The 25,411-nt window shown below is 43.3% G+C and overlaps 1 protein-coding gene across 1 annotated transcript in view; it reads right to left on the bottom strand.

Moving 5' to 3' along the window:
- The window catches only part of PREP (prolyl endopeptidase), a 108,816-nt gene extending 83,917 nt beyond the window's left edge, over positions 1 to 24,899 (bottom strand). Inside the window, exons 1-5 of the mRNA XM_014531282.1 lie at positions 24,848 to 24,899; positions 22,678 to 22,733; positions 20,110 to 20,184; positions 3,229 to 3,362; positions 2,012 to 2,142 (exon numbers count right to left, since the gene is read on the bottom strand). Coding sequence (XP_014386768.1) covers positions 2,012 to 2,142; positions 3,229 to 3,362; positions 20,110 to 20,184; positions 22,678 to 22,733; positions 24,848 to 24,899 — 448 coding nt within the window. The remainder of the gene's footprint in view (positions 1 to 2,011; positions 2,143 to 3,228; positions 3,363 to 20,109; positions 20,185 to 22,677; positions 22,734 to 24,847) is intronic.
- Between the last annotated feature and the right edge of the window lie 512 nt (positions 24,900 to 25,411).

Below are 25,411 nucleotides of genomic sequence, written 5' to 3'. Positions count from 1 at the left end.
TGGAAATTATTCTAAGAAACCCAACTATTTTCAGAGGTTTTCTACTATTTTTACATGAGACCTCTATTAATGGGAAATATGTCTAAAACCTCAAAAAGCCTACTTATTAATCACTTACAATTCCTATAAAATATCCAGGCTCATAAGTATGTAATTGCAGAAAAGAATCTAGAAGATGATGGGGAGAAAATATTCACTTTCCACTCTATATAACATTGTAGTGTTTGAATTAGCTATATAGAATTAGAAAATTTTCAGAAAAATTCCAAATAAAAATTTTGATTTCAAATTATATTAATTTTATTTTTGTTAATCCTCACCCAACGTAGTTTCTCCATTGATTTCTAGAGAGAGTGGAGGAGAGGGGAGAGACAGAGAGAAACATCGATGTGAGAGAGGCACATCAACTGTTGCCTCCCACACGAGCCTGCAACTGAGGTGCATGCCCTTGACCAAAATTGAACCCATAAACCTCCAGTCAGCAGGCTGACACTTTATCCACAGAGCATCTACCTGCAGACTGAAGGGTCCCGGGTTCGATTCTGGTCAAGGGCACATGCCCAGGTTGCAGGCTTGATCCCCAGTGGGGGGTGTGCAGGAGACAGATGATCAATGATTCTCATCTTTGATGTTTCTCTCTCTCCCTCTCCCTTCCTCTCTGAAATCAATCAAAATACATTTTTAAAAAAATGTATATACTATCAAAAGAATCTGAATGTTTACCTCCCATACTGTAATTTCCCTATAATACCACTGTCAAACACCCAATCCAGGTCCCATGTTGAATTTTCCTTTTCATCCATCCGGACATGAAGATGGCAACAATTCCATAAAAAAGTTACTAGGATGAATTATCAAAGTGAGAAGTGAGACTCTGTTATAATGAAGTCTTTCTGGATGAGTTGCAAGACAGACCTTTGCTAAAACTAAATGAATAGCTCCAAGTTCCAATTCATGGAAGAATAGTCTTATTAAGCTGGCTGGCATCTTATTACTTTTAATACCAGTTAGTAAAGAATCACCATTTACATTCACAGCCCATTTGGAGAGGAGAGGGAACCACTAAATGACTGAATGCCTTTATTTTTATTGTAAGGGCAATTTTGGTCAAGGGCATTTTTATTTTATTCTAAGGGTCCTTGCACAGATCTGTTTAATTCCCACCTAACTGATTATAGGACTTCAGTGTTCCAACTGCTCAATTCTGTAGGACTGAACCTACACCTGTGCTTTCTTAATAACACAGAAGATGAGCCAACTGCACTAAAAACATCTATAATGCTACCAAGATGTGGTTCTCAGAGGATACAGTTATTACACCACAGAACCACAAACTTCTTGACCCTAGGACTAGTGTTTATGGCACAAACCAGGGGTAATCGTTATGGCCTGTGGAGGAGGTTATCTTCGGGACAGGATTATTTAGGAGACATATAGCAACTGTAGGCTAAACTTACTCAGTTTTTAAACTTGCATCTTTAGAGGTCAGGGTACCAAGCTGTCCAATTTTACAAGCTTGTATGTTTTTACTTTTAATTCTAACATACTGACAATTATCTAAATTTTAAAACTCTTAATCAGTTCCCCCCTCCCCCCTGCCCCAAGGAAAGGGATCTCGTAAATAGTCCTTCCTATTTTATATTTATAGTTGAAACATTCTTTGTATAGCTTAAATTTCTTATAGAAGAGGATTGTGTTTCTAATCACAGAGAGTTCTCAGGGATATTATGGGAAATGATGAAGATACTTCAGGGTCTCAGAAACCCTAGGCACTAATTTGAGGCCAGTGACAAGTATTCTCCAGATCTGCTTCATGCCATCAGAAGGACACGTGATTACTCACGTGTTCTAAACATACTGTGCAAAAATAGCTCTCCTGACATTGCGTGTGCATCTGTTCTGCAACAGGGTCCACGCTCTGTCTGGTATTTCCGAGGTGAGGTGACTGCTCCAACACAGAGCTTGGCGTGGGGGCCTGGGACTCCCGGGGGCCTGGCTGTGGAGCACTCACCTCGAAGCGCCACGGTGCCATCATCGGAGAGTACGTTGGGGTCTAGGAACACTCTGGCTTCACCCTCTAAGGAATCCTGTACATATAATACTCGCTGGTTCTGCAAACCTGTATTGTAAAAATAGAAATACCTGCGGGGCAGAGACAGTCTTTATTTAGCTGTGGAGTTTCCTATTTGCAGAGTAAAACCAAATGCACATAAGCAAACACACACACACACACACACACACACACACACACACACACAGGTACCACAGCAAATGGGACATGGGGACTAGGTTGTAGGTCCCACCATCTCCCCGTACCCAGAGTTTACCTGAATTGCTTTAAATATTCAAATCCTGCACCTTAACTAAACAGAGACAAAGACTTTTATTTGCTAAATAAAAGGCAGCTGGGTAGGGGTCGGCAAACCTTTTCTGTAACGGGCAAGACTGAAAATATTTCAGGCTTTGTGGCCACACATCTCCGCTGCTACTACACAACTGTGAGTTTGTACAGAAGCAGCCACAGACAATATATAAATGAATGGACATGGCTGCGTGCCATTTAAACCTCATTTATAAAGCAGGTGGTGGGCAGGGCCTGGCATGCAGATCCACTTTGCTGATCCTTGGGGGAAAAAGGGATACTAAATTATTGATACTTCCAATGAGGCTTAAAAACCTAACTAGAGAATATGTTTGAGTGAGTGTAAGAAAACAAGGGAAGCAAATTATTAGGTTCTACTTCCTGGACAATTTTCATTTTTGCATAGAAGAAATGCATATAATAAAATCTTTTCAAGTAGTATAAACCAAAGATAATTAAATTTTAGAGGCAAACAAATCTCCATTGTTATTTATGAATCATGCAATCTCACCAATTACTAGCCATAAGAAAACAATAGTTTTTTGCACTCTAGATTTCGTTGTAGGACATATCTATACTAAATTTCTTTCTTTGTTTTTCTTTTTCTGTGTGTGATTATGTTCGTTGTTGGTTTTTTAAAAAAATTTATTTTTAATTATAGGGACATCTACTAAATTTTTTAATCCTTATTTTAAGAATTTGGACAATAGACCAAAAGATATTCTCATATTTAAGCATATAAATGAATCCATTTTATAATGAATTAATTTGATAAACTGGTAAGTTATTCAGAACTTGGTTTAACATTTAAGAATGCATTCAATTAGAAAAGTGAAATAAAATTAAGTGAAAGCAACATCACGTACCGCTTTCCTTTCTTGAAGTGGCAACTATACTTGGGATAGTCATACAGCTCAGTCATCCTCTCCTTGTATAAACCTCGGATGGGGCACTGCTCCAGGAACGGCACAGTGATCTTGTTCTGGGCCTCCACAAAAGCCTGCAGAAAAAGGTAAATGGCCCGAGAAAGTCAGATATAAAATTTACCATGAGACATGTTATACTTTAACTTGTATCAGAGAGATGCAGCAATTCCACTTCTGGGACTAGATCCAAAGATGTTGAAGAGATATTACTTACAATAGCCAAGATATAGAAATAACCTAAGTGTCCACTGATGGGTCAAATGGATAAAGAAAATGTGGTAAATACGTGTGTACAGTGGAATATTACTCAGCCACAAAAGGGAGGAAATTCTGCCATTTGTGACAACATGGAGAGACCTTGAGTGCATTATGCTAAGTGAAATGAGTCAGCAGAGAAAGACAAATACTGTATGGTCTCACTTATATGTGAAACCTAAAAAAAAAAACCCACACAAACATTCATAGAAAAGAGATCAGATTTGTGGTTCCCAAAGGCAGGGAGGTGGGGAGGGAGGGGGAAAGAGGGAATTGGATAAATGTGGACAAAGGTACAAACTTCTGTTATAAAATAGGAAGTATCAAGAATGCAATGTCCAATATGATGACTATAGTTAACACTGCTGTATGATATATATGAAAAAGTTAAGAGAGTTAATCCTGAGTTCTCATCACACATTTTTTTTCTTTGTATCAATATCAGATGATAGATGTTAACAAAATTTAATGTGGTAATCATTTCACAATATATGCATAAGTCAAGTCATTATGCTGTATACCTTAATCTTACACAGAACTGGAGGAGGGGGTAGACTAAAAAAATGTAACAGTGAAAGCATATTTTCCCTCCATAAATAATAACGAATATTTACAAGGCACAAACTTTGTACCAGGCAAGTATTAACTCATTTGGAACTCATAATCGAAGTTCTTTAAGTAGCCCACCCCTGTGGATAGGGAAACTGAGTCTCAGAGGGGTTAAAAAGCTGCCCGGCATCATGCAGCGAGGCAATGGCAGAGCTGGCTCCTGTGAATCCATGCTCTTACCAAGCACGCTCAGATCACAGTAAACCTCACTCACACTGTGCTAAGGCTCTGGCTGCTTAGTCAGCAGCTGGGGTCCCAAACATCAGAGTTAAAGATATAAGGTTAGGGATACCTAGGCGCTATTTTTATAAATTTTGTCTTTGACTTACTATCTTTCTAAGACCTACTACCTTGTCAACTTCACTAATATTTTTTAAAATTGGAAAATGAGTGGCATTGAATAAGAATATCTATAATACATGGTTTATACGTAGAGCAAGCGGTAGCCTGCAGGAAGGCAGGGGACCCTGCCAAAGTAGTTTTTTGCAACAACAGACCAGTTGTAGCTAAGCATACCCTGTTGATAACTAAGCAGTTAGAAAGTAGCTTTTGACTTTTGTTACAAAATGGATACATAGTTGCAAAGCCACTCAAGAGGCAGCATTTTGAAGATTACTAAGCATGTGCAGGAGCATTACCCGATTTCATGGGGGAAGGAAAGCCACGCCTACCTGGCAGACATGGCAGTGGAGGTAGGTGGTCAGTGGCCGATCAAGGTCATGCAGTGAGTTAGCAATAGCTCTGAATTACTTTATTCCAGACATTGTGACAGAGGCTGAACAGTGACCGGAGCTGACTCCATGTCTGATGTGGGTGTGGAGACGAAGCAGACCCACCCAGGGGAGAAGGGGGGCAGCCTGGGCCTCCTCTGACTTTCTCCCGCTTGGGCTGGGCAGGACAGGCCCCTTGGGGTGCTGGACCACCAATGAGGATTTAGTAAGAACCTAGGGTGCCTCAGCACTAATCCGGGCATTGTGAAAGGAGGGGGGACAAGTCTAAGACCAGCTTCCGTGAGAGCAGAAGCCACATGGACTAGCTGGTCTCTAAGGGGAGCAGGAATGGCCATTACAATGGGAGTGAGATGGGGAAAATGGGCACAGCGCAAGGTAATGTGTAGTTTTGATAGCTATATCCCAGAAGGGCCTGACCCTGCCCTCTGAGGAGGGCACCACAAACTTCATTTCTCGTCCTCTGGTTTGTGTGTGGATGAGGCTGCATCCAGGCCTTCTCCTGGCTGCAGGACAGCCTGGCTCTAGGCGGACATGGTGAGTCCAAGAGTCACAGATTGCCCGGGGGTTTTCCTTGGCAAGGTGGAACTGTGTTCTCTGATCGTGTCTCAATTCTGCGCTGCTTCTCTTACACATCTCATGGCACTATCACAACTGCTGCAACAGAATCCATCGCAGGCTAAAGCAGACACATGGCTCTTCCCGTTTAAAATGGTTGTAAAACTGTTAGGTCAGGTATAACAATGCCACCAAATACTCACATAACTCTAGGATTATTACACCGAATTCTGTCACCTCCCACCCACAAGTGTTAGGCAATGACTTTAAACAGAGCAGCGTTTAAGGACTGCACCCTTCCAAGTCAAATACCTAGACGCAAAACCAAACAGTGTTCAAATTCCTCCACGTCTGAAGTTCTTTCACAGTAAACAGCTTTATAACTTGGGCAAATCCTTGTCCTGAAGGTGGTGGGAAACTTTCTGTAAAGGGGCTTTGTGAAAGCTGGGGTTCCACAGAATGCCAATAAAATTCCTGGCATTTTAACCAGGAAAATACCTTCTTGCTCATTAATGGATTTAATAGTCTGGTTTCTTGGTCTAAAAATTAGAACAAATTTGGGGGAAAGGTTAAAGGAAGGAACCTGGAGGAATTACATGATGATAAAGAAGCAGGCTGGGGAGAACTAAAATGCTCTTCGTTCCTCAGATGTTTTAGCATCTGAAGTCACTCTTCACGATGTTATCAAAAGAACCGAAACCTGAGAGCCCATTAACCACACCTGCAGCAAAGCCTCTACATTTTAGAGGCTTTTGAAAAGGATCAACAGTTCAGATGCTATAGCTATGGATGAATCTGAACCCATTTTCCCAAGAAAAGCTGCTCAAAACAAAGAAATCCTGTTCATATATCATTAGAAAACTTCAAAGCAAAGGGAAGTTTCCATTATGCAAGATGAATAAATTCCAGAGATCTCTGTGCAATATTGTGCCTATGGGTAACGATACTGTATTGTACATATAAAATTTTAAGAGGGTGGACCTCATGTAATTTAATTCTTACCATTAAAGGAAAAAAAAAGCAAAGTGCCTCAGCAGAGGGTTGCAAGGTGTGGGAGCTGGAGATTCCTTTACCCCAACTGCCTTCAGGAAGAATTTTTTCAAGATGTCCTCACCTGTCCTGTATTTCAATCCACAAAATACATCGAGTCCTCTGACAAGTACAATTCTTACATATGTAATAAAAATGATGCATAGTTACTCATCACACACACACACACACACACACACACACACACACACACACACCAGCATGACTATATAACATGGAATTACAAAGATGAATTAAGGATAAGAATAAGTGCTACAGGAGAACAAATGAAGGGGACACTACTTCCAGGATAAGGCGGGGCGGGCTGGAGTAGAGGTCATGTCAGGACGACCAGGAGGGAGCTCCAGGCAGAAGACCAACTCGGGCACCAGCATCCACCTCCAAATACCAATAAAAGCTAGGATAGTGCTATCTACATCCCACTGCTGCAAACTACAAGAGAGAGAGAGAGAGAGAGAGAGAGAGAGAGAGAGAGAGAGAGAGAGAGTGTGTGTGTGTGTGTGTGTGTGTGTGTGTGTGTGTGTGAGATGACTGTTTAAGCAACTATCAGGGGGCTCTGAGAAAGGCAGTGTGGGTGTCATACATGGCCTGGCAGAACACCAGGATCCCACACGTCCTGGTGGCCAGAGGGGAAGCACACTTGCACCCCCACCCCCCTTTGCTGGAAGTTTAGCAGGATCTGGAAGGCAGGGATAACCCCATAAAAAAAGTCAAAAGGTGGCAAAACTCATCCCCTGAGGCTGCAGGACCGGGGGCCAGGAGGGCCGAGCAGCCACACAGAAAACTGGAGGTCGGTCATGCCCAACAGAATGTCAGAGGCAGCGGCTTTAGGAAACATGCCTAGAAACTGAGACTATAAATGGAATAATGCATGTTATCAGACTAATATGAGGACTCATTACTTCAAAGAGAAAAGAGTGCCCCTTATTTTCCAGTTCTCATTGAATATTTTAAAAAATCAGCAGTCCACCAGACAAAGGAATCCTTAAAGCCCAAGCAGTACTGTGACCGCAATGCCATTAACCTCAACTAAGTGAGGTGCCTTTCTCTCCCTGGCCACCCCCCAACCCCCAACTCATTTCCAAAGAGGAGAAATACCAAATCTAATCTGTGAAATCTGGAATTCATTGGGCTTGTCTTTTAACTTCAAAACCCCAGCATGTTTGCATTCTGAGAACACCCGCTCTCAGGTAAGGGAAGCTCCCGGCGCTTCCAGCTGCACATGCTTAGCAGACCAGGTGTCTTCCACCTTCTTGCCTGTCCCCATCTGGGCAAACCAGTCCCCTCACTGGGGCTAGTTACTTCTGTCAACCAGAAGGAAGCAGAAACCTGCATTTTGACCTGAGATTCAGCCTTGTTCTCAAATCTCGTCACTAGCAGGGAGCTCATTCTAAGCTGGAACTTGAGCCCCACCAGCTCTGTTCTTCAGTGTATATACTACTGACCAGAAACTCGGCCAGGAGGGAGGGGAGGTGCGCCCCAAATCCAAACCTAACTAGAAACCCAATCATGAAGAAGTTAAACACATACGCATCCTCTCTTAAATAATTCCTGTGCATCAATGAGGGAATCCAAATTAGAACGAGAATATATAGAAAAACAAAAAAGACCACTAAGAATTGAAGTTCATGGGGTGTGGTAAAAACATTCGGAGTTGACATCTGGTTTTGTTTGGTACGTTTGTGAAGTCCCTCGGATAGAGTGGGGCTGTCACCTCTGCTGGCCATCAGTGCACCCCTCCCCTAGACCTGGGACTGATCCAGGGTCCTCGACACCCATGCAGGATGAGGCTCGCAGTTGGTCTAGAACAGGGGTGGGGAACCTTTTTTTCTGTCAAGGGCTATTTGGATATTTATAACATCGTTTGAGGGCCATTCAAAATTACCCACTTAAAAATCAGCCTGCTAAATTTGGTCAAACGTTTAACTCACCGCTAATGCCTTGGCAGGGCCAGACGTTCCCCACCCCTAGTTTAGAGGCTTGTTATGGTGACTCCCACACTCATGGGGTAGCTGACCTGACTGAGTCCCACAGCACTGAACCCAGGAGTGTCCCTGGGCCAGGCTCAGGAGACAGTGTTGGTGGCTGGGTGTGCCATGTGCTGACGGACAGTGACCACACTGTGATGGAGACGTTTCCTCTGGTCCCAGTGAGGCGCTCAGTATCCTAAAAAAAGGGCCGGCTCTAGGAAGTGCTAGTTTCCCTAACCAGTTTGGGGTTTACCCTCTCTCTCAATCAGATTTTATCATTTCTGGCTCCGGTAACTTGGACCACCATCTGTCATAATGTTACTGATACCTGTATGCTAACTATGATAACTTCTTTCTACATCTTTTATATAAGCAAGCCCTGTTCATTTTCACAAGCAGAGTCTTTCCTCAATTCTTGCCGATAGGCAGCAGTCAATGAAGTAGTTGTGAACCCAGGCAAAGCAACCAGGATGCTTTGCGGGGCCACAGATAAAACACTGGGAGATAGGAAGTTATGTCACCTTATGAGGTTTGGGGCCACAGGACTGGATCTTTCCCCACCACTCAGGAGGATGCTGGAAAATAAAACCATCAGAGAAAAGCAGGTGACCTAAGAAACAAAGAGAGACAGGTGTCCAGAAATATCACGTGCACTCCTGGATCAGGCTGTGCTCAAAGACACATACACAAATGGTCATCAATTTTGTGAGCCACTTCACAGTGCTTTTATATGAGCTGGTGTGAGCTGGGTCGGAGTTCAGGCACCGCTCACCGAGTCCTGACTAATACAGCTCTTGCAGGAGTCGTGCTGAGCAAGGAGAGGCTGGCTGGATATGAGCAGGCGGGGAGAGGTGGACTCGACCAGAAGTTGGCTGGGGAATCCCGAAAAAAGGCACTTTATCCGTAAATGAGAAAGAGTGACATTGAAGTAAACATTCAAACAAAACAATTTTAAAGCAACAGAAGAAAAAAAAAATGAATGAGAAAAGTAAAGGGGCATAACTTATAAGTTCTAGAAATAAGTGCTGCTTTTTTTAAGGAAAAACTCCACACATTCTACCAAAGCTCTGGCTAAACTAATCAAAAAAGGGGATAGACATGACAGGTAACTCAAAATTAGAGACAATAAAGAATATAGCTACAGACAGGGAGAGAGTAAAGTTTCTATAATTAAAGAATACCACGCATAACCTGTGCTAGTAAATTTTAAAATCCCAATGACACAGACCATTTTCTAGGAAATACAAATGACTAAATTGATCCAAAAAGAAAGAAGATCTGAAGAGAGCAATAACCAGGAAAGAGAGTAGAGGAAAAAGCCCAAAATTGCAATAAAAGAATTTTCCTCAGATAGCTCAACAGATGAGGTCTCTCAATTATTCAACAGAAAATGTCCATGCTATTTGAACTGTTCAATAATAAATGCAATGGCAAGCACTTACTTGTATCTACCACTGAGCTGCATCGTTCAAAAACACTACCACTTAATTTTCACCACAATCACACACAGTTTTCTCCAAATTATAAATCAGAAAACTGAAACCTAGAGAGGTTGAACACCATGACCAACGTCACACATCTAGTAAATTCTAGAGCTAAGATTCAAACCTGTCTTTCTGTAGCTAAAAGCTGCTCATTTAATAACTATACACCATTGCCTTCCCATGATAAACAGGTTCCACGATATCTAAGGGTTCTCATTAGTTGCTGGGGGGAACGGGTAGAAAGAAAATTCTGGAAGCAGGGAGACAATTCAGGAAGCTACTGAACATCTAGCTCAGTGGCAATGCATGCCAAACAGGGACAATGTCAAAGGAGATAAAACCAAAGAGAGAGGTAGATTTTACAGGCAGAACTGGCACGCCAAAGAATCTTGTGTATGATTAGATAGAGATCCGATTCCAATGGTCAGAGCACCAATATTATACAGAAGAGTCCAGGATGCCTTTATTATGGCATAAGCCTTGGTTTCCCCCAAGAAGAAAAATTAAGAGCCACAAACACTGCCCCCCGACTCCCTAATTTACAAAGATGCTGTAAACACTGAGGCGTCTACTAAAACTTCAGCTCCTTGAAAGTGGGCCTCGTAATAATCAAAGGTGTTATTATCTGGCCCCGATCATGTCTAAGCATTCTCTAGAGCAGGTTTCCCAAGCTTTCTGGACCTTAAGAATCACCTGGTGAGGTGCTTGGGCAACAGAGATTCCCACCGAAATTAGATGCTCCAGGAGTAGAGCTGGGAAATGCTGAACAATGGCCAGGTGATTTCTAGGCCCGAGTGCTTCCTCCCCTGGACATGGTGGAATGGGGTGGTGAGTGGATTGCAGGGACCTAAGTATAGAGGAAGAACAGAAAAGAAAGAGCCTGGGAGAAGTCAGAGTTATCTCAGCTCTTTAATTGTTAGCTCTTCCCAAAGATGCATACCTGATACCAGCATTTCTCAGAAACGGTACGTGACTGAAACCAAAGCTGAGCAGCTGCCTACAGGGAAAATATCAATGCTAAATGTACACCAGCACTTCAGCATTAAGTCGGTGGTTTAGGGTCTGCTTTTCTAAAATGATGGTGAGCAAACAAGGCCAGATACCTAGCTTCTAGCTAAGATGTGGCTCCGCCTCCTTGCGGCACTGACCTCTGGCAGCTCAAAGGTTAAGTGGCTTGCCCGTCTCCCATCTGGTCCTCCTAGGCTGGTACTGAACGCCATGTCGGCAATGGCCACATCTGTCTTGCCTATGACAGTGTATTCCTTCTTTTCTGCCCTCTCTCCCATTTAACTGAATTCTCAGTGGGCACACAGGTAAACTTAGGGCAGGGGAACAGAGGGAGGGACCAAGCACACACAGAGAAGGAAGAGAGAATGAAACCAGTGGAACTGTGGCATGTGGGGTGGCCAGCATCCACTCTCCTTCCCTGGTGTCCTCCCTTCTTAGCAGGATGGTAACTCCGCAAAGAGGGTCCTTGTGGCTTCTACCAAATCTTTTCTTATTCCCAGCAGAACAGCCAAGGAGTGAGCAGTCATCTGGAGCTCCGCCGATCGAAACTCTCTCCCTGGGGCACAGTCACTGGAACAAGTGGCAGAGGGTTGAATGACTGGAGATCACTCATGCCATTCGCAGTGCTGAGTGAAAAGTGGAAATTCCTGCCCTGCAGCCCTAAAACTACCTGCTCCCTGCCTGTCCCACGCCTGGCCCTGTCAGTCTGTCCCAGGAGCTGGCCGCCTCTGCTTGTCGTAAACTCCCTGTGAGCCTAACCTGGCCACAGTCAGTGTCTACTGCTTATATCAAAAACCTTGTTGCAGAAGGCAAGCAAAGGAGACAGAAAAAGGAAGAAGCAAGCAGTGCTTAGAAAAAGTTGGCCCAGTACCAGTAACGCCCTCCCTCACATTTTTGACAATTATCTCATCCACAGATCAAAAGATAAGTTGTTCCCTAAACACAGATTTCAACTGTGGATTTATGAGATGTCTGTTTACAAACGTAATAAGGCCAAACATTTCCAGTGGAGCTGGTGAGACATTTAAGACCTCAGACAAGACATCTTGAAGATTGAAATAATACAGGGTAACATATTTACCTAAAGCATTTCCTGCTTCCACTAGAGAAGGGATGATGACCCAGGTCCTTAATGAAACCTTAATGGGCGTCTCACAGCCTTGCCAATGGGGTTCAGAAGGCAGCAATTAAAAGTAACGCTACCACACAGCTTTAAGGTACTCCTGGCCTAGTTTAGTCATCATGCCTGGGAACAATGAAACGACACTCAGAAGTCATAGGTCCATTAAAAAAACACACACAAAAAAACAGTACTCAGAATGTAAGTCTTTTTGTAAAAAACCCTAGAATTCAAAAGGAAAATCCTGCTTAGTTTCATGGATGAAAATTAAGCCTTTAAAGTTCAACATTCTCACGAAGCAATTGGAGGACTAGAGCCTGAAGGTCTATATCCCAATACATGTAAGCAAGCGGCACTATTTGTACAGACCATCGCTGGGTATAGCAAAGGAATCTTTATATGCACTCAGCTGGGTGTCCTTAACACCTTAGCTAGATGAACTGAGTATGATTATATGCGTTTTATAGATGAAGAAAATGCATCCAGGTATCGTTGCTTACTATGCTCACTGAACAAGAATATGAAGGACCAAGGGCTACGATCTGTGTGTTTTGACTTCTGGTCCCACCTGGCAAATCCTCTATTCCTTCACTTTGCCTCCCAACAGAAATACCATCCCAGATGCCTGCAGAGCTCACAGGATGAAGGAACTATTCACAAAATGGATACTCACAGCTTGTCTGAAAGTCTTCAGAGCACATCATATACTGAACCATCCATTTATACTTTGAATGAATGTATTCCTCAGTCCCAAGGCTGTATCTGCTGTCTTTGGCTTAGAGACATTGAACTAGAACTTCGCGGTAATGGAAGTCCTGGGAACAAGCTTTCTCCAGCTGGTTCTACAGATGACAGCACAGTGGCTCCCTGGGTAAATGCAACTGGACAGACAAATCCTTGCTCCCCTCACTCCCCTTAGCTCCGCTCACGCTGGCTCTGTTCCCCTTAGGGAAGACACTGTGCAGGGAGAGCTAGGCCACACTGGTGCCAGAACTGAGCAGAAATTCCTCACGCTACACACTTTTAGAGCTGACCTTAAAGAATGAAAACAAAAGCAAGAAACAAACAAAAAACCAAAATTTCATAATAGTCAGGAAGGACACCTAAAAACAGCTGCTGACCTCCCTAAACGGTGACATGAAATACCTACACAGAAATCTGAGGCTACCTAAACATCCTAGAGATGATCAGAAGTCCTTTAAGATTTAAACCTTCCCTGCCAAGGAAGGAAACAGCGTGGGGACAGGGGAAGAGAAAGGTAAAATTTCCAGGTTTCCTACCCTGCAAGACAAGGATTTCTCCTCTCCCTAGCCCAGTGATGGCGAACCTTTTGAGCTCGGCGTGTCAGCATTTTGAAAAACCCTAACTTAACTCTGGTGCCGTGTCACATATGAAATTTTTTTGATCTTTGCAACCATAGTAAAACAAAGACTTATATTTTTGATATTTATTTTATATATTTAAATGCCATTTAACAAAGAAAAACCAACCAAAAAAATGAGTTCTAGTGTCACCTTTGACACGCGTGTCATAGGTTCGCCATCACTGTCCTATGAGCATAACAGACCTAGGACAGTGATGGTGAACCTTTTGAGCTCGGCGTGTCAGCATTTTGCAAAACCCTAACTTAACTCTGGTGCCGTGTCACATATAGAAATTTTTTGATATTTGCAACCATAGTAAAACAAAGATTTATATTTTTGATATTTATTTTATATATTTAAATGCCATTTAACAAAGAAAAATCAACCAAAAAAATGAGTTCACGTGTCACCTCTGACACGCGCGCCATAGGTTCGCCATCACTGCCCTAGCCCCTTATCGGCAGGTGTCATGGTCTACCCCTAACTAGTCAGCCAAAATGGGATCTGGGAAGGGAGAGCAAAGAATGTCCTAGGAAGGAAGACCCATATTGTATATTCCTTGGCCCTCTCTGAAACAAATAGTAATTTCACATTTTTAGAAAGAATGAATATAAACAAAAACAAATGTTTTGTTTTTAGCTGATTCCCTAAATCAGTTCTTCTCTCATGACCCACAAAAGCAATGAAGCTGTTGCTACTCTCACTCTTCCCAGGGCCGTTCTCAGGGAGAAAAAAACAATTAGTCATTCCATATATCAGTGGTTCTCAACCTTGGCTGCACATGAGAATCACCTGGGAATTTTTTTTAAATCCCGATTTCTGGGCCTCATCCTCCGGAAATTGTTTCTTTGTTATGGGGTGAGGCCACAACATTAGTAACAAAGAAACAGAATTTCTGGAGGACCAGGCCCAGAAATCGGGATTTTTAAAAGATTTCCATGAGAATCATGTGCAGCCGAGGTTGAGAACCACTGCCATATATGCAGCTGATATTCTACAGTTGGTTCCCTCCTGCATCAAAGCCCCAGGACAGTTTCTGTGAAAATCAGACTTAGCAATTAGTTACAATGAAGGCAGTTATCCTCTGAAAAGTATTATTCTCCTCTTCTCTGTGTATCTCCCTCCCCTTCAGTAACTCAGTAACAAATTCTGGAAGATTCAACTATGAAACTGAAACTACAAAAAAAATAGTAAGATGGGGAGACTCCACAAGAGGTAGCTGGACCTTGGGGCTGCAAAACAAGCCCAGTGATGCCAAGAGAATTTACCACTGGCAAGAAGGACAGCAAATGGTGGTGCAGTGTGGACCGAATGCATGGCAGTGGGCACAAGGGCAGGAAAATACCTACTCATTTAGTAAGCTCTGCGACCTGTCAGTGAACTGCCACCTCCGCCTCCGTGAGGAAAGCAAAGTAAGCAGCTCCAAAGGCCCTGAGAGGAGAGCGGGCAGAGACAAAAGTCCCTACGATTCCCCTGGACCTGTGACCATCTACGCTGGGAAGATCACAGGACGATTTTAAAGTCTCTGCATTTGGCCACTGGGCCACTGCTGATCATGAAGAGAACGGCTTATATGGATGGGAGATGTTACTGGGAGCGGTGACAGAGGAGGGGGGCTCCAGCTACGAGTACATTGAGGGGCATGCAGGGTGGTTTGTGGACAGGCAGAGGGAGAGAGGGAGATGGCCCGGGGAAAGATCTGAAATAAGATCTGAACAGGGCACACCTGAAGGCGCCTGGAGACCGACTGAGGGAAGAAAAAAGAGCTAAGGCAGAGTGTGGGCTTTGGGGTTCGCTCACTTGTTTGAGACAGGAAACTAGAGGGAATTTTAGGAAGTTAAAAATTAGGAAGTCAACCACCCGCATATTAATATCACGGATGGGGAATGGGGCAGTCTAGTTATTAGTAGAACGGAGGCTCAAATTACCTCAGTGGCAAAATATTGGGGTAAAACAAGACACTACAAACTTCCTCCGACGATCTGCAAAGGACACGCTGGAAATGCCTGTTGAATGAGTAGTATGGGTTAACTGCCTGTTGGATCTGCCTATCCAGTCCTCAAGGCACTGGAATGACTGCAAACCTCCCTCACTGGCCCCTCATGCTGAAACTTCCCACTTCACACCAGTGAAATCTCTCTACGTTCAGACACTTCTAGAATATGTAATAGTGAGTGGATACCCACAGTGCTTTGAAACCAGAGTGTTCCCTTTACCTCAGTTTTGTTCTTTAGTTTGTATTTCCACATAAATTCTCCTAGAATCATTTTTACTAAGATCGTTTTTAAAGTTGTAATCATTCGGAGCACTGCAATCTTGTATCCTCCTCCCACTTACTATTCTATCAGAAGCACTTTTTCATCTTAGCAACCTGTATAACCCAACATTTTCACAACTGCACACATGATTTCACCAAGCAGATTCACCACATTCTGCTCAAACACTACCCTATTGCTGGAAATGGACATCATTTCCAATGTTTCACTACTATAAATAATGCCCCCAACTGGCCCTTTTCTAGACCTCCATAGAGCAGACATGACAGCACTCTCCCAGTAGACTTGAAATCTCTTCTTCATTCCCTAGTATTTGCTTTTTGCTGTTGCTATCAGACAGGTCTAATTTTTCATTATTGACCGTATAGATGAGTGCTACTGATGTTAGATTTACTTAGTACATAGTCACGTTATTGAACTAATTAATTCTACTAAATTTTAAGTTGGAAATCTTAGGTTGCCTAGATACACAATGACATCATCTACAATTAATGATCATTTTATTTTTGCTGTCCATATTTTGGTTCAGTTTTTATTGCACTGGTCAGAGCTTTGCAAACATAAAAATAGTGGTGACAGAGACAGTTAAGCCAACTGTTTAGGTTGTTGTTTTGATTGAGATGTCATCTTGTTAATGCACTATTATTCCAAGTTAGGGTTTTAGATTTTCTTTAATTTCCTTTTAAAATTTCTTTTTAGCCACATGTAGCTACTGAGCACCTGTGGCTGGTCTGAATTGATAGGTGGTATGAGTGTAAAACATACACTGGATTTCAAAATTTAGTTTGAAAAAGGAATGTACAATATCTTAGTACTTTTTACTAACTACATGTTAAGATGTTAATATTTTGCGTATGCAGTTGACCCTTCAACAACACAAATTTGAACTGCATGGGTCCATTTATATGTGAATTTTTTTCAATAAATATACTGTCACTCTCTGAACCATGGGTTTTGCATTCTCAGATTCAAACAACCGAGGACAGAAAACAGTATTTTCAATCCATAGCTTGGAATCTGCAGTTTGGGAGGGTAGGGGGTCCTAGATCCAACCCCAAAGGATCAAAAGTTATTCATAGATTTTGAACTGCTCAGGGGTCAGCACAACTAACTCCTGCGATGTTCAAGGGCCAACTGTACTAGATTAAATAAATATATTACAATTATTTGAACCTGTTTCTTGTTACTTTTTAAAATGTGGCTGTAAGAAAAACTGTAATTATATGTGGCTGGCATTATATATCTACTGAGCAGCATGGGTCTACTGATTCCTCTTTACAAAGCATCTCTGATAAGTTTTCATATCAAGGTTGGATTTATTCCAAAGAATCAATTAAGTTGTGTAGGATCTCCCACAATCTGGAACATTTGCTATAAAATATGCTTATATGGGCTTTGAAAGCTTGATAGGATTCATCCAGATTCAACTCCCCCTCCCTCGCTTTAGAGAATTTTCTAAGGTACAAGTCTGCTCTGATATTCCCTTTCAAAGGATAAAGCCTTACATGCCAGGCACTGTCAGAATTAGATAACCGATATTAACTATGGATTAAATCAAAGAACTACTGATAGCACTTCAGATCTTAGTGTAAAGGGCTTAGTGTAAAGGGCTATAGTATAAATACAACAAGTAGCTTTTTCTTTATGTTGGAAGCAATGTGCAGATTCTCCTTTTTACCCTAAGGTATATGGCTAACACACCTTTTTGTACACGCGAATAACTGAGTAGAAAACGTTCGTGCTGCTCTTCTGCTCATTAGAAAAATGTATCCTACCTTTTCAGTCTAAGACCCAAACTCAACTCATCAGATCCCAGATGACATATCAGCTTTTGTCAATAACAAGCCTGTTTACAGAGAAGTGAGAGAGGTGTGCATGGAGGATACCGAGGGAAAGATGAGCTTGCACGGCCCTCTGACACCTGAGGTTCACTGCCCAACAGGCCGGCGGGTGTGGGCAGGTGAGCCCACACAGGAGGACCTATCACATCCCAGGGCATGAATATGTTTCTGCCGCTTGTATTCCCAAAGCTATTATACCCCAAGTCCTCTTCTTACATCGAAAGTTGAAAACAACATGGGCTACCTGGGTTCCAATACCAGTTCTACACTTACTAGCTGAATGACCTTGGACATATTACATAATTACTCAGTAACTCAATTTCTTCATTTGTAAGATGGGGAAAATAAAAAAATATATTTTAGAGTTTGAGAATGAAATGAGATAGAGCAGGCAAAGCTACCAGTGAAGTGCCTGGCACTCAGTAAGCATCCGATAAACATACACCGCGAAAATAACAGTGTATGGGCATTAGTTCCATCAAAGGTTGACTGTAAACTCGCTAATCACCCAAGTCTCATCTACTAATGATTGGCTTGTTAACCACAGAACCAGCCATTATTAAGGAATAGCAAAGTGTGCATTCATTAACACATAAACCAAAACTGGGCTATTCTGACATTGCTGAATGACTCCATCACCATCAAAGACTGAAGAAATCCAGGTTGTACTTGAGACCTCATCCTAGAGACAGTCCTTGGGGAAGGCTTTCCAGGGGATGCACAAGAGGTTCGCTCCCTTTGCGGGTGCCCTCCATCCATCACCAGTTATGCAGCTGCCTGTGATTCTCCATTCCCAGGGTCAACCTGTCCCAGCTCGGCCCAATGCTGGACCATCAAGGTGGCCTGTGGCAGGTTCCAGGTGAGGAGGCAGCCCCCCATCTGCTCCCTGCTCCTCCTAGCCTTCCCTGCCGAGGTAGAGCCTTTGCCTGCTCCTTAAGATACCCATCTGTTTCTCATCTGGAAATCTCTATCCACCCACCTCTATAACCCCGTGTTTCATGAAAAGAAAAAGGAAAAGTCCAAATACCATTCTCACCCAGGAAAGGGAGAGGAAGAGGATTATAGATAGAAGTAAAAACCATTGCAAAGTCTCAAAAATGGTGCAGTGCTTACTTTTAAGGACAAGGGATAGGGAAGAAGCTGTAGTCGTTTCTGCAGTCCTGTCTTACCGGTAGCTCCTCCCGTATCTGGTGGTCTCTTGCCACCGTTTGTACCAGAAAAGAAATGCCAGAAAGAATATGTGAGGGTGGGAAAAAGGAGGCAGGCGAGAGAGCACGTGGGAATGCAGGAAGAAAGAAATGGCGTGGGATTTACTCGAGTAAGAGCAACCTCTTCCTGCCTCTACTTTTCCTCTTCCACAGAGTCTCTCGCCCAGCCTACCCCACTCCTTTCCCCGACAAGCTCTTTTCCAAGGATACACTGGAATTTTTACTCCCCGGCCAGGAGCTGTGCAAGGGGAGGAACCCGATCCCACTGCCAGAGCCACACCAGGAGAAAGTATTTTCCTGGCAAATCTGAACGGCCTTGGAAATCCTAGTTCAGTTCTCCAGAGAACAGTGGTGTATACGGCATCAAGGGACCACAAATACAGGAGGTACGAAGACGTAGGCTTTTCGGAAGCTGGTCTGCAAAATTTCAGAGTGCACTGAACATTTTTCGTTGTTGTTGAAAAAAACGGTAAATATTCTGGGATTCTAAAGAAGCTCAAGTAAACTTCTGAGTGGTGAGCATATTAGAAACTGTAAATACATTCTTATGTATTAAGTAATAGGTAAATACAGTCATAAATAAGAGTCAAAGAACTTGAAGTGGACTGAGAAACACTCTTCCCTCACCCAGGCGAACTTAACCACGAATGGTATATATATATACATGAGGAGTCCCAAGGGACAAGTCCTGGGTACTTCAAGGAAGAAACAATACCTGAGGGACGTAGCATTTAGAGGTAGCTTTTTAATGAAATGAGACTTCAACTCAAAATACTACGTGTTTCTCCAAAATAATAGGAAAGCTTTATGTTTTCCGACAGAGAAGAAAATTCTCTGCTTCACCCCTTACTTCTATAAAATATAAGAAGATATTTACTATTTTACTTATCATTTCATTCATTTTGTTGTTGTTGCATTAAAATCAGTAAATAATCTGAAACCAGCATTTAGTTTTCAAGACCTGATACTTGTTCAATTATAAGATTTTCTTTCTTTAGGGGAAAAAATGTGTTAGGCAATTGTTTTCTCCACATTATTTATCTCTAGGTTTTCTTTTTTTTTTTAAATCAGTTTTCTTTCTAATATTTTTATATCAAATAGTTGGTTCATCAGTGTCACTATAAACCATAAACATTATGCAAAACAGTTACTTGATCTTCTCCGGGGCTAAAATTGCTTTCAACTTTTCTCATGCATCGTTTGACACAAAGTGGTAGTACTTACAAGTATAGTCACCCATCCACCATACCACGGCAGAAAGTGCAGGAAGGAACAGCCATGGTTACCAATGCCTACAGTTTGGTGCTAGCCACTAAGGCTGTTGAAACTTTAATTATAAGCCCCGATTACCTTTGTCTGCTCACTGTCTGGGTCTTCAAGCCAAGCATAAGGGTCAGAAATTTTATGCCCATGATAATCCTGCACCTGCAAAAGACAAAATGCGTTAGTAGATAATTAGTGTCTATCCCCAACTAAATTAGTATTTTCTGAATGTGATGGAGAGATAGACAAAAACACCCTGATTGGCTCACTGGCAACTGCCTGTGCCCAAATTGCCACATGAATCAGAGTTGGCACATTCTCAAAGGCGTCAAGCCACCCTTCATGAAAGGAATGTTTTACTGGAGAGGGAAGAAAGACGAAAGGTCAGGACAGGAAGCAGCTCTGTCTGTACAACACCAACCCAAGGCTGCTGCCGTGCTAAAGAAACCTGAAACGTGCTGTCAGGGGCACTGCACAGAATTACACAATGCAGCAGGGATGACAGAGGGCACGGCCATGTGCCTATTCTCCTGTTCTCCCTAAGCCTGCTCACGGTTAGAAAATCCCCCTACAATATGTAATATGATCGGTTTTGCTTTGCTGTCTAAACTGCCAACAAGAAACTTACTAATGTGTAGCTATAATGACTCTAATTGACATCAGCTGATTCTCATTGAAAAGGCTGACTTAAATGCAACGAAGGAGCACTTCCAAACTGAAGCCTTTCTTCCCTTTTGTGTATTGTTATGAAATGCTTTCTTTCACTGTTCATAAAAGGAGGCACAACTATCCTGACAGAAATAAAACTGCTTAGCGTAAGCCGGCCTGGCTGAGGGTGGTGTCTGGGAAGCCCGGATTTCTGGGCCTGGATTCAGAGACTGTCCGAGCCTAGAGCAGCCATCTGGAGTCACCCCTCCTCAGGGGATCATGCCTAAAGACATTTTGCAAAGGTAAAAATCGTTATAAAACCTCCCACATCAGACCATCCTGGTTAATCTAGATAACCGAATCGCCACTGACAACGTCTTTCCAATCAAGTCTCTCTGAACAACTCCAACATTCCGGTTAAGGCTTCTCCTAGAAGGTTATCCGGAAGACCCCCACCATCTCAGATGAATTTTTAACTGGTCTTCTTGCTCCCTTCTATCACACCAGACGGTAGGGGCTATTCCCTAAGGCAGTGGTCGGCAAACTGCGGCCCCTTGAGTGTGGCTCTTCCACAAAATTCCACGTGCAGGCGCGCACATACAGTGCGATTGAAACTTCGTGGCCACACTCAAGGGGCCAAAGAGCCGCATGTAGCTCGCGAGCCGCAGTTTGCCGACCACTGCCCTAAGGAAAGCAGACACCCTCCTGGAAGACAACAACCTGCTGTTTCTACTTCTGGTCAAAGTTCCAGTGCGGCTGCTGCCAACTGAGAAGAATATCCCTGAGCATAAAAGCCCAGGCCACGAGGATGCAAAGGGTCTGCACCTGTCCTCCTCCGCTGGGAAGGGGGGACACACCTGGGGAAATGACACCTGGAAGGATGGGCAGGTAAGGTGGAACACCCGGGACCTGCTCTCATCAAGCCTTGACTGACAAGTGCGAGGGACATAAAACCAGACTGAAACCTCTCCTGATGAGTCTTCATAGAATTGCCAATTTTCGGGGGGAAAACACACACACCAATGTTCAATCCTTACCTAAGGCCTCAGCATTTTAGCTGTCACAACTGAATGAAAGCTATTAATCTTCTCATCCTCAAGTCTTTTACATTTTACACACCTTGAAGTGGTTATAAATTATGCTTAAAACAACAACCTTCCTTTCCCTGACAATAAGAAACCAGATAAAGAATCCTGTAGAGCAGTGGTTCTCAACCTTCCTAATGCCGCGACCCTTTAATACAGTTCCTCATGTTGTGGTGACCCCCAATTTCATTGTTACAAATTGAACATAATTAAAGCATAGTGATTAATCACAAAAACAGTATGTAATTATATGTGTTTTCCGATGGTCTTAGGCGACCCCTGTGAAAGGGTCGTTCGACCCCCAAAGGGGTCGCGACCCACAGGTTGAGGACCGCTGCTGTAGAGGATCTTCCAATTCAACATTTTTAGGAGTGAGGCATGGCAGGAACAAGGTTGGGCGACACGCCCAGGGCCATACCGAGTTCAGAACCAGAGCTGGGACTAAAAACAATCTGCCAACAGCTTTCCCCCAAATACTCCTCGGAGGGGACAGACCAGACACATGAAATGTGTTCCTAAAACTCTGACACATCCAGAGACTTAACTTTTCAAAAGGATAGTTTTCAAAACTGTGATAGTTTTATGACTAAGTGAAGGTGCTGCCAAGTGCTAAACCCAAAGCAATAAACCTTTCCTGGATATCCACACTGTTGTGCCCAATGTTTTAAATATTCCTATTTTACAGATTATGGGATGCAATTCCGAGAGCCTAGTAAGAGTAAAGGCCACATATTTGCTGTGATCTAACCACTGCGCCATAGACGACAACCACATTATCTCATTTGTCCTCACTGTGAGGACACATTTTCCCAGGTGAGGAAACGGAAGCTGGAGAGAGCAACAGCAATTGATTAAGGTCAGGTGGCTAATCAGGTAGGCCTGTGACCCACTCCGAGCCAACCCAAAAGCCTGTGTATTTAACCTCTTGCCAATGAGCTGGGTCAGGTGCAAACTGGCAGGTGGACAGCTGGACCTTGACTCAGAACCCAATGTGTCCTACAGCATGCTGCCTCTTGAACGGCGTTTACCACCAGGAAGCAGCCTCATCTACTCAGAACCAGTGTTGTCATCTAAACCAGACTGAGGTCAGTTATTGAGCCGACATTAGCAACCAGGAAGAGAACTCCCCAAAACAATCCCAGCGACCATCCCAGCAGCCAAGCGCCCCCTCCCCCCTTTTCTTTCACCACACAATATCCTAAATAGTGTGGATAGCCACAGCCCCTGAATTCAAGTTATGCAGCATCGAATTCCTCATTTAAGTTTGCAAAGCATTCCTCACCTCCCCAAGAGCTCGAAAAAGAGAGCCCAGACAGGCCACTGTTACTATTCAATATTTTGCTCTTACGGTTCAACAATGTGCCTGTTGCCTTCAGGATAAAATGTAGACTCCTGTACACACAACAGGCAGAGCCCATGAAACCTGCCCCGCTCTTACTTCTCAACCCCCATCCAAGCTCGTCCATCCATAGATGCTCTGTTCACAGTGGCCTTCCTGCCATCCTACAAACATGCCATTTCATGACCATTCAGCCCCACATAACTATGGCTTTATTTTAGTCATAAAGCTAGGAATGTCCTTTCTACCTTATTCAACTGGCCAACTTCCAGGCTCAACGCACATATTATCTTCTGCTCCTAATGAAATTACTCCCATCCTCCTGTGTTCCCCATTCACCCTACACACCCCTCTAACGCCTGTACCAAGCCTGTACCACGGATTGGGCAATGGCTTTACCCAGGAAGTGTCATGGTTTCCACATTTCTGCTCATGAGCAGAAATCCACCAAAAGGGACTGCACACTCCAACCCACAGGGCAGCAGGAGACTGCCCAGCATGTGGCTGAAAGATGTTCAAGTGAGAGAGGCAGAGAGCTACAGCAATCCCTAGTACCTGCCGGACAGAAATAAACCCATCCTAGAAGTCAAGGCTATAACTTGGGGAAGTGCTAAGTCCTGCCTAGAGCTTAGTAATCAGGACTTGTCACAGTTAAAAGATACCCCATGTAGACTATCAGGGCTGGGCTGAGTACCCTGTGGGATGGGCCCAGGCTGGACCACAGCCACTTTCCCTTGGCCATGAGGCTTAGGGTTATGAGTTTCTTGGTGAGAAGGAACTGGAGAGTATTAAAATCCATGCTACAGTATATATACTCTTTTGAATTAATTATTCATAATCTATTTGGTGTCTTCATGAAACCCTCACTTAACCCTTTCAAGAACTATTAAACATAAATAAATAAACCGTAGGATTCTGGTAACACGAATAAGGAAAAATAAAATGAGAAACAACCCTCCCTCCCCCCAAAAAACCCCACCACACAAAACAGTACAGATCTGAAAGGCACTTATCAAACCACATAATGGGCAATTGTTTACATTTTTATCAATCCTGAAAATTCAAAGATCCTCAAGACCCGAATTGAGATATTCCCATGTCTTCCCATTACTAAAGTCTAGCACACTGCAGGGCTAGACTGTCATGTGAATGAATGAGAGATGATATTCTTACTGTAGAAACAAGCCAGCCCTAAATACTCCACTTATGAGAAAGAAGACCTGTAACAGGTAAATGACCTGCCACAGGGCATCCTGCTGGTGAGTGACAAAACCAGAGCTAGCACTCAGGTCTTCCCACTCCTCTGGCGTCTTCCCATTCCAGCAGGATCACTTTACTCCCAAACACAAAGGAAACAACCTTTTGAACCACCGGAACAGGGCTTCTTGGGTTGTTAGAGTAAACTTAATAAGCAAGCAGCTGAACAGACTGAGAAAACATGGTTACCAGATGGCCACTGGTCAAAGAAACCATGAATGCATCAGTGCCGCTTGGAAGTCTTAATTTAAAACAGTATGTCCTTTACGCTAAAGCCGCAGTACCCTTTAACCTAAAGTGAGATGTGCTTTAAACTACAATCTGGCATAAATTGGGTCCAAGAGAGCAGAAGAAAATAGAACTGTATTACACAAAAATAGCTTTAATCTGATTCTATTTTAAGTAATCTGAGAAATCTGGCTACTCCTAAGAGAATCATGCCTACAACATTTGGATGCACTACAGTTCTTAAGATGCCAAATTAATTTTTACTCACACATGAAGAGCTGTTTGCCCCCCAATTCCGCCCACCGGATCTCAACAGCCATCCTGAGTTCATCTACAGCTGAGGTTCATGGTGGCTAACCCCTCCACGAAGCAAAACTTAAACTCATCCTGAAAAAAAGGCCATCCCCTCTCCCTTCTAGGTCCTCCTCTCACCCCCTATCAACTCCTTTTCTAGTTTAGGGAAACTTGGATCAGCACTGCTACACCGCGGGGTCCCTGTCCGCCTTCGCGTTACTCAGTCCTGTCTCTGCATCCCCAACGCCCAGCAGCCGGCCTGGGGCAGGGTAAGCGCTCAGTACACGTTGTAAAACCGAATGAATGAACTTCAACTCTAAGAATTCTTCATTTGGAAGTTTAGAAAGTTTGCTTTGTGTTTAAATCCTACATCATCTATACACTTACACTCTTTCTCCTGCCACCATATTTACGCACGAGCTTCCCCAGTCAAAAAGCAGTGACACCTCCTACCTGGGCATCTGCCCTTGACCCCATTGATTTCGGGGAGTCTCCCAGCAGCGGCCGATGCCGGGCGGCGCCGCCAGCAGGCGGGGAG

Source organism: Myotis brandtii, unplaced genomic scaffold, assembly GCF_000412655.1.
Source record: "Myotis brandtii unplaced genomic scaffold, ASM41265v1 scaffold8, whole genome shotgun sequence".
NCBI lineage: Eukaryota > Metazoa > Chordata > Mammalia > Chiroptera > Vespertilionidae > Myotis > Myotis brandtii.
Note: the sequence above shows the minus strand (reverse complement) of the source record. Positions and strands in the feature narration are given on the sequence as shown.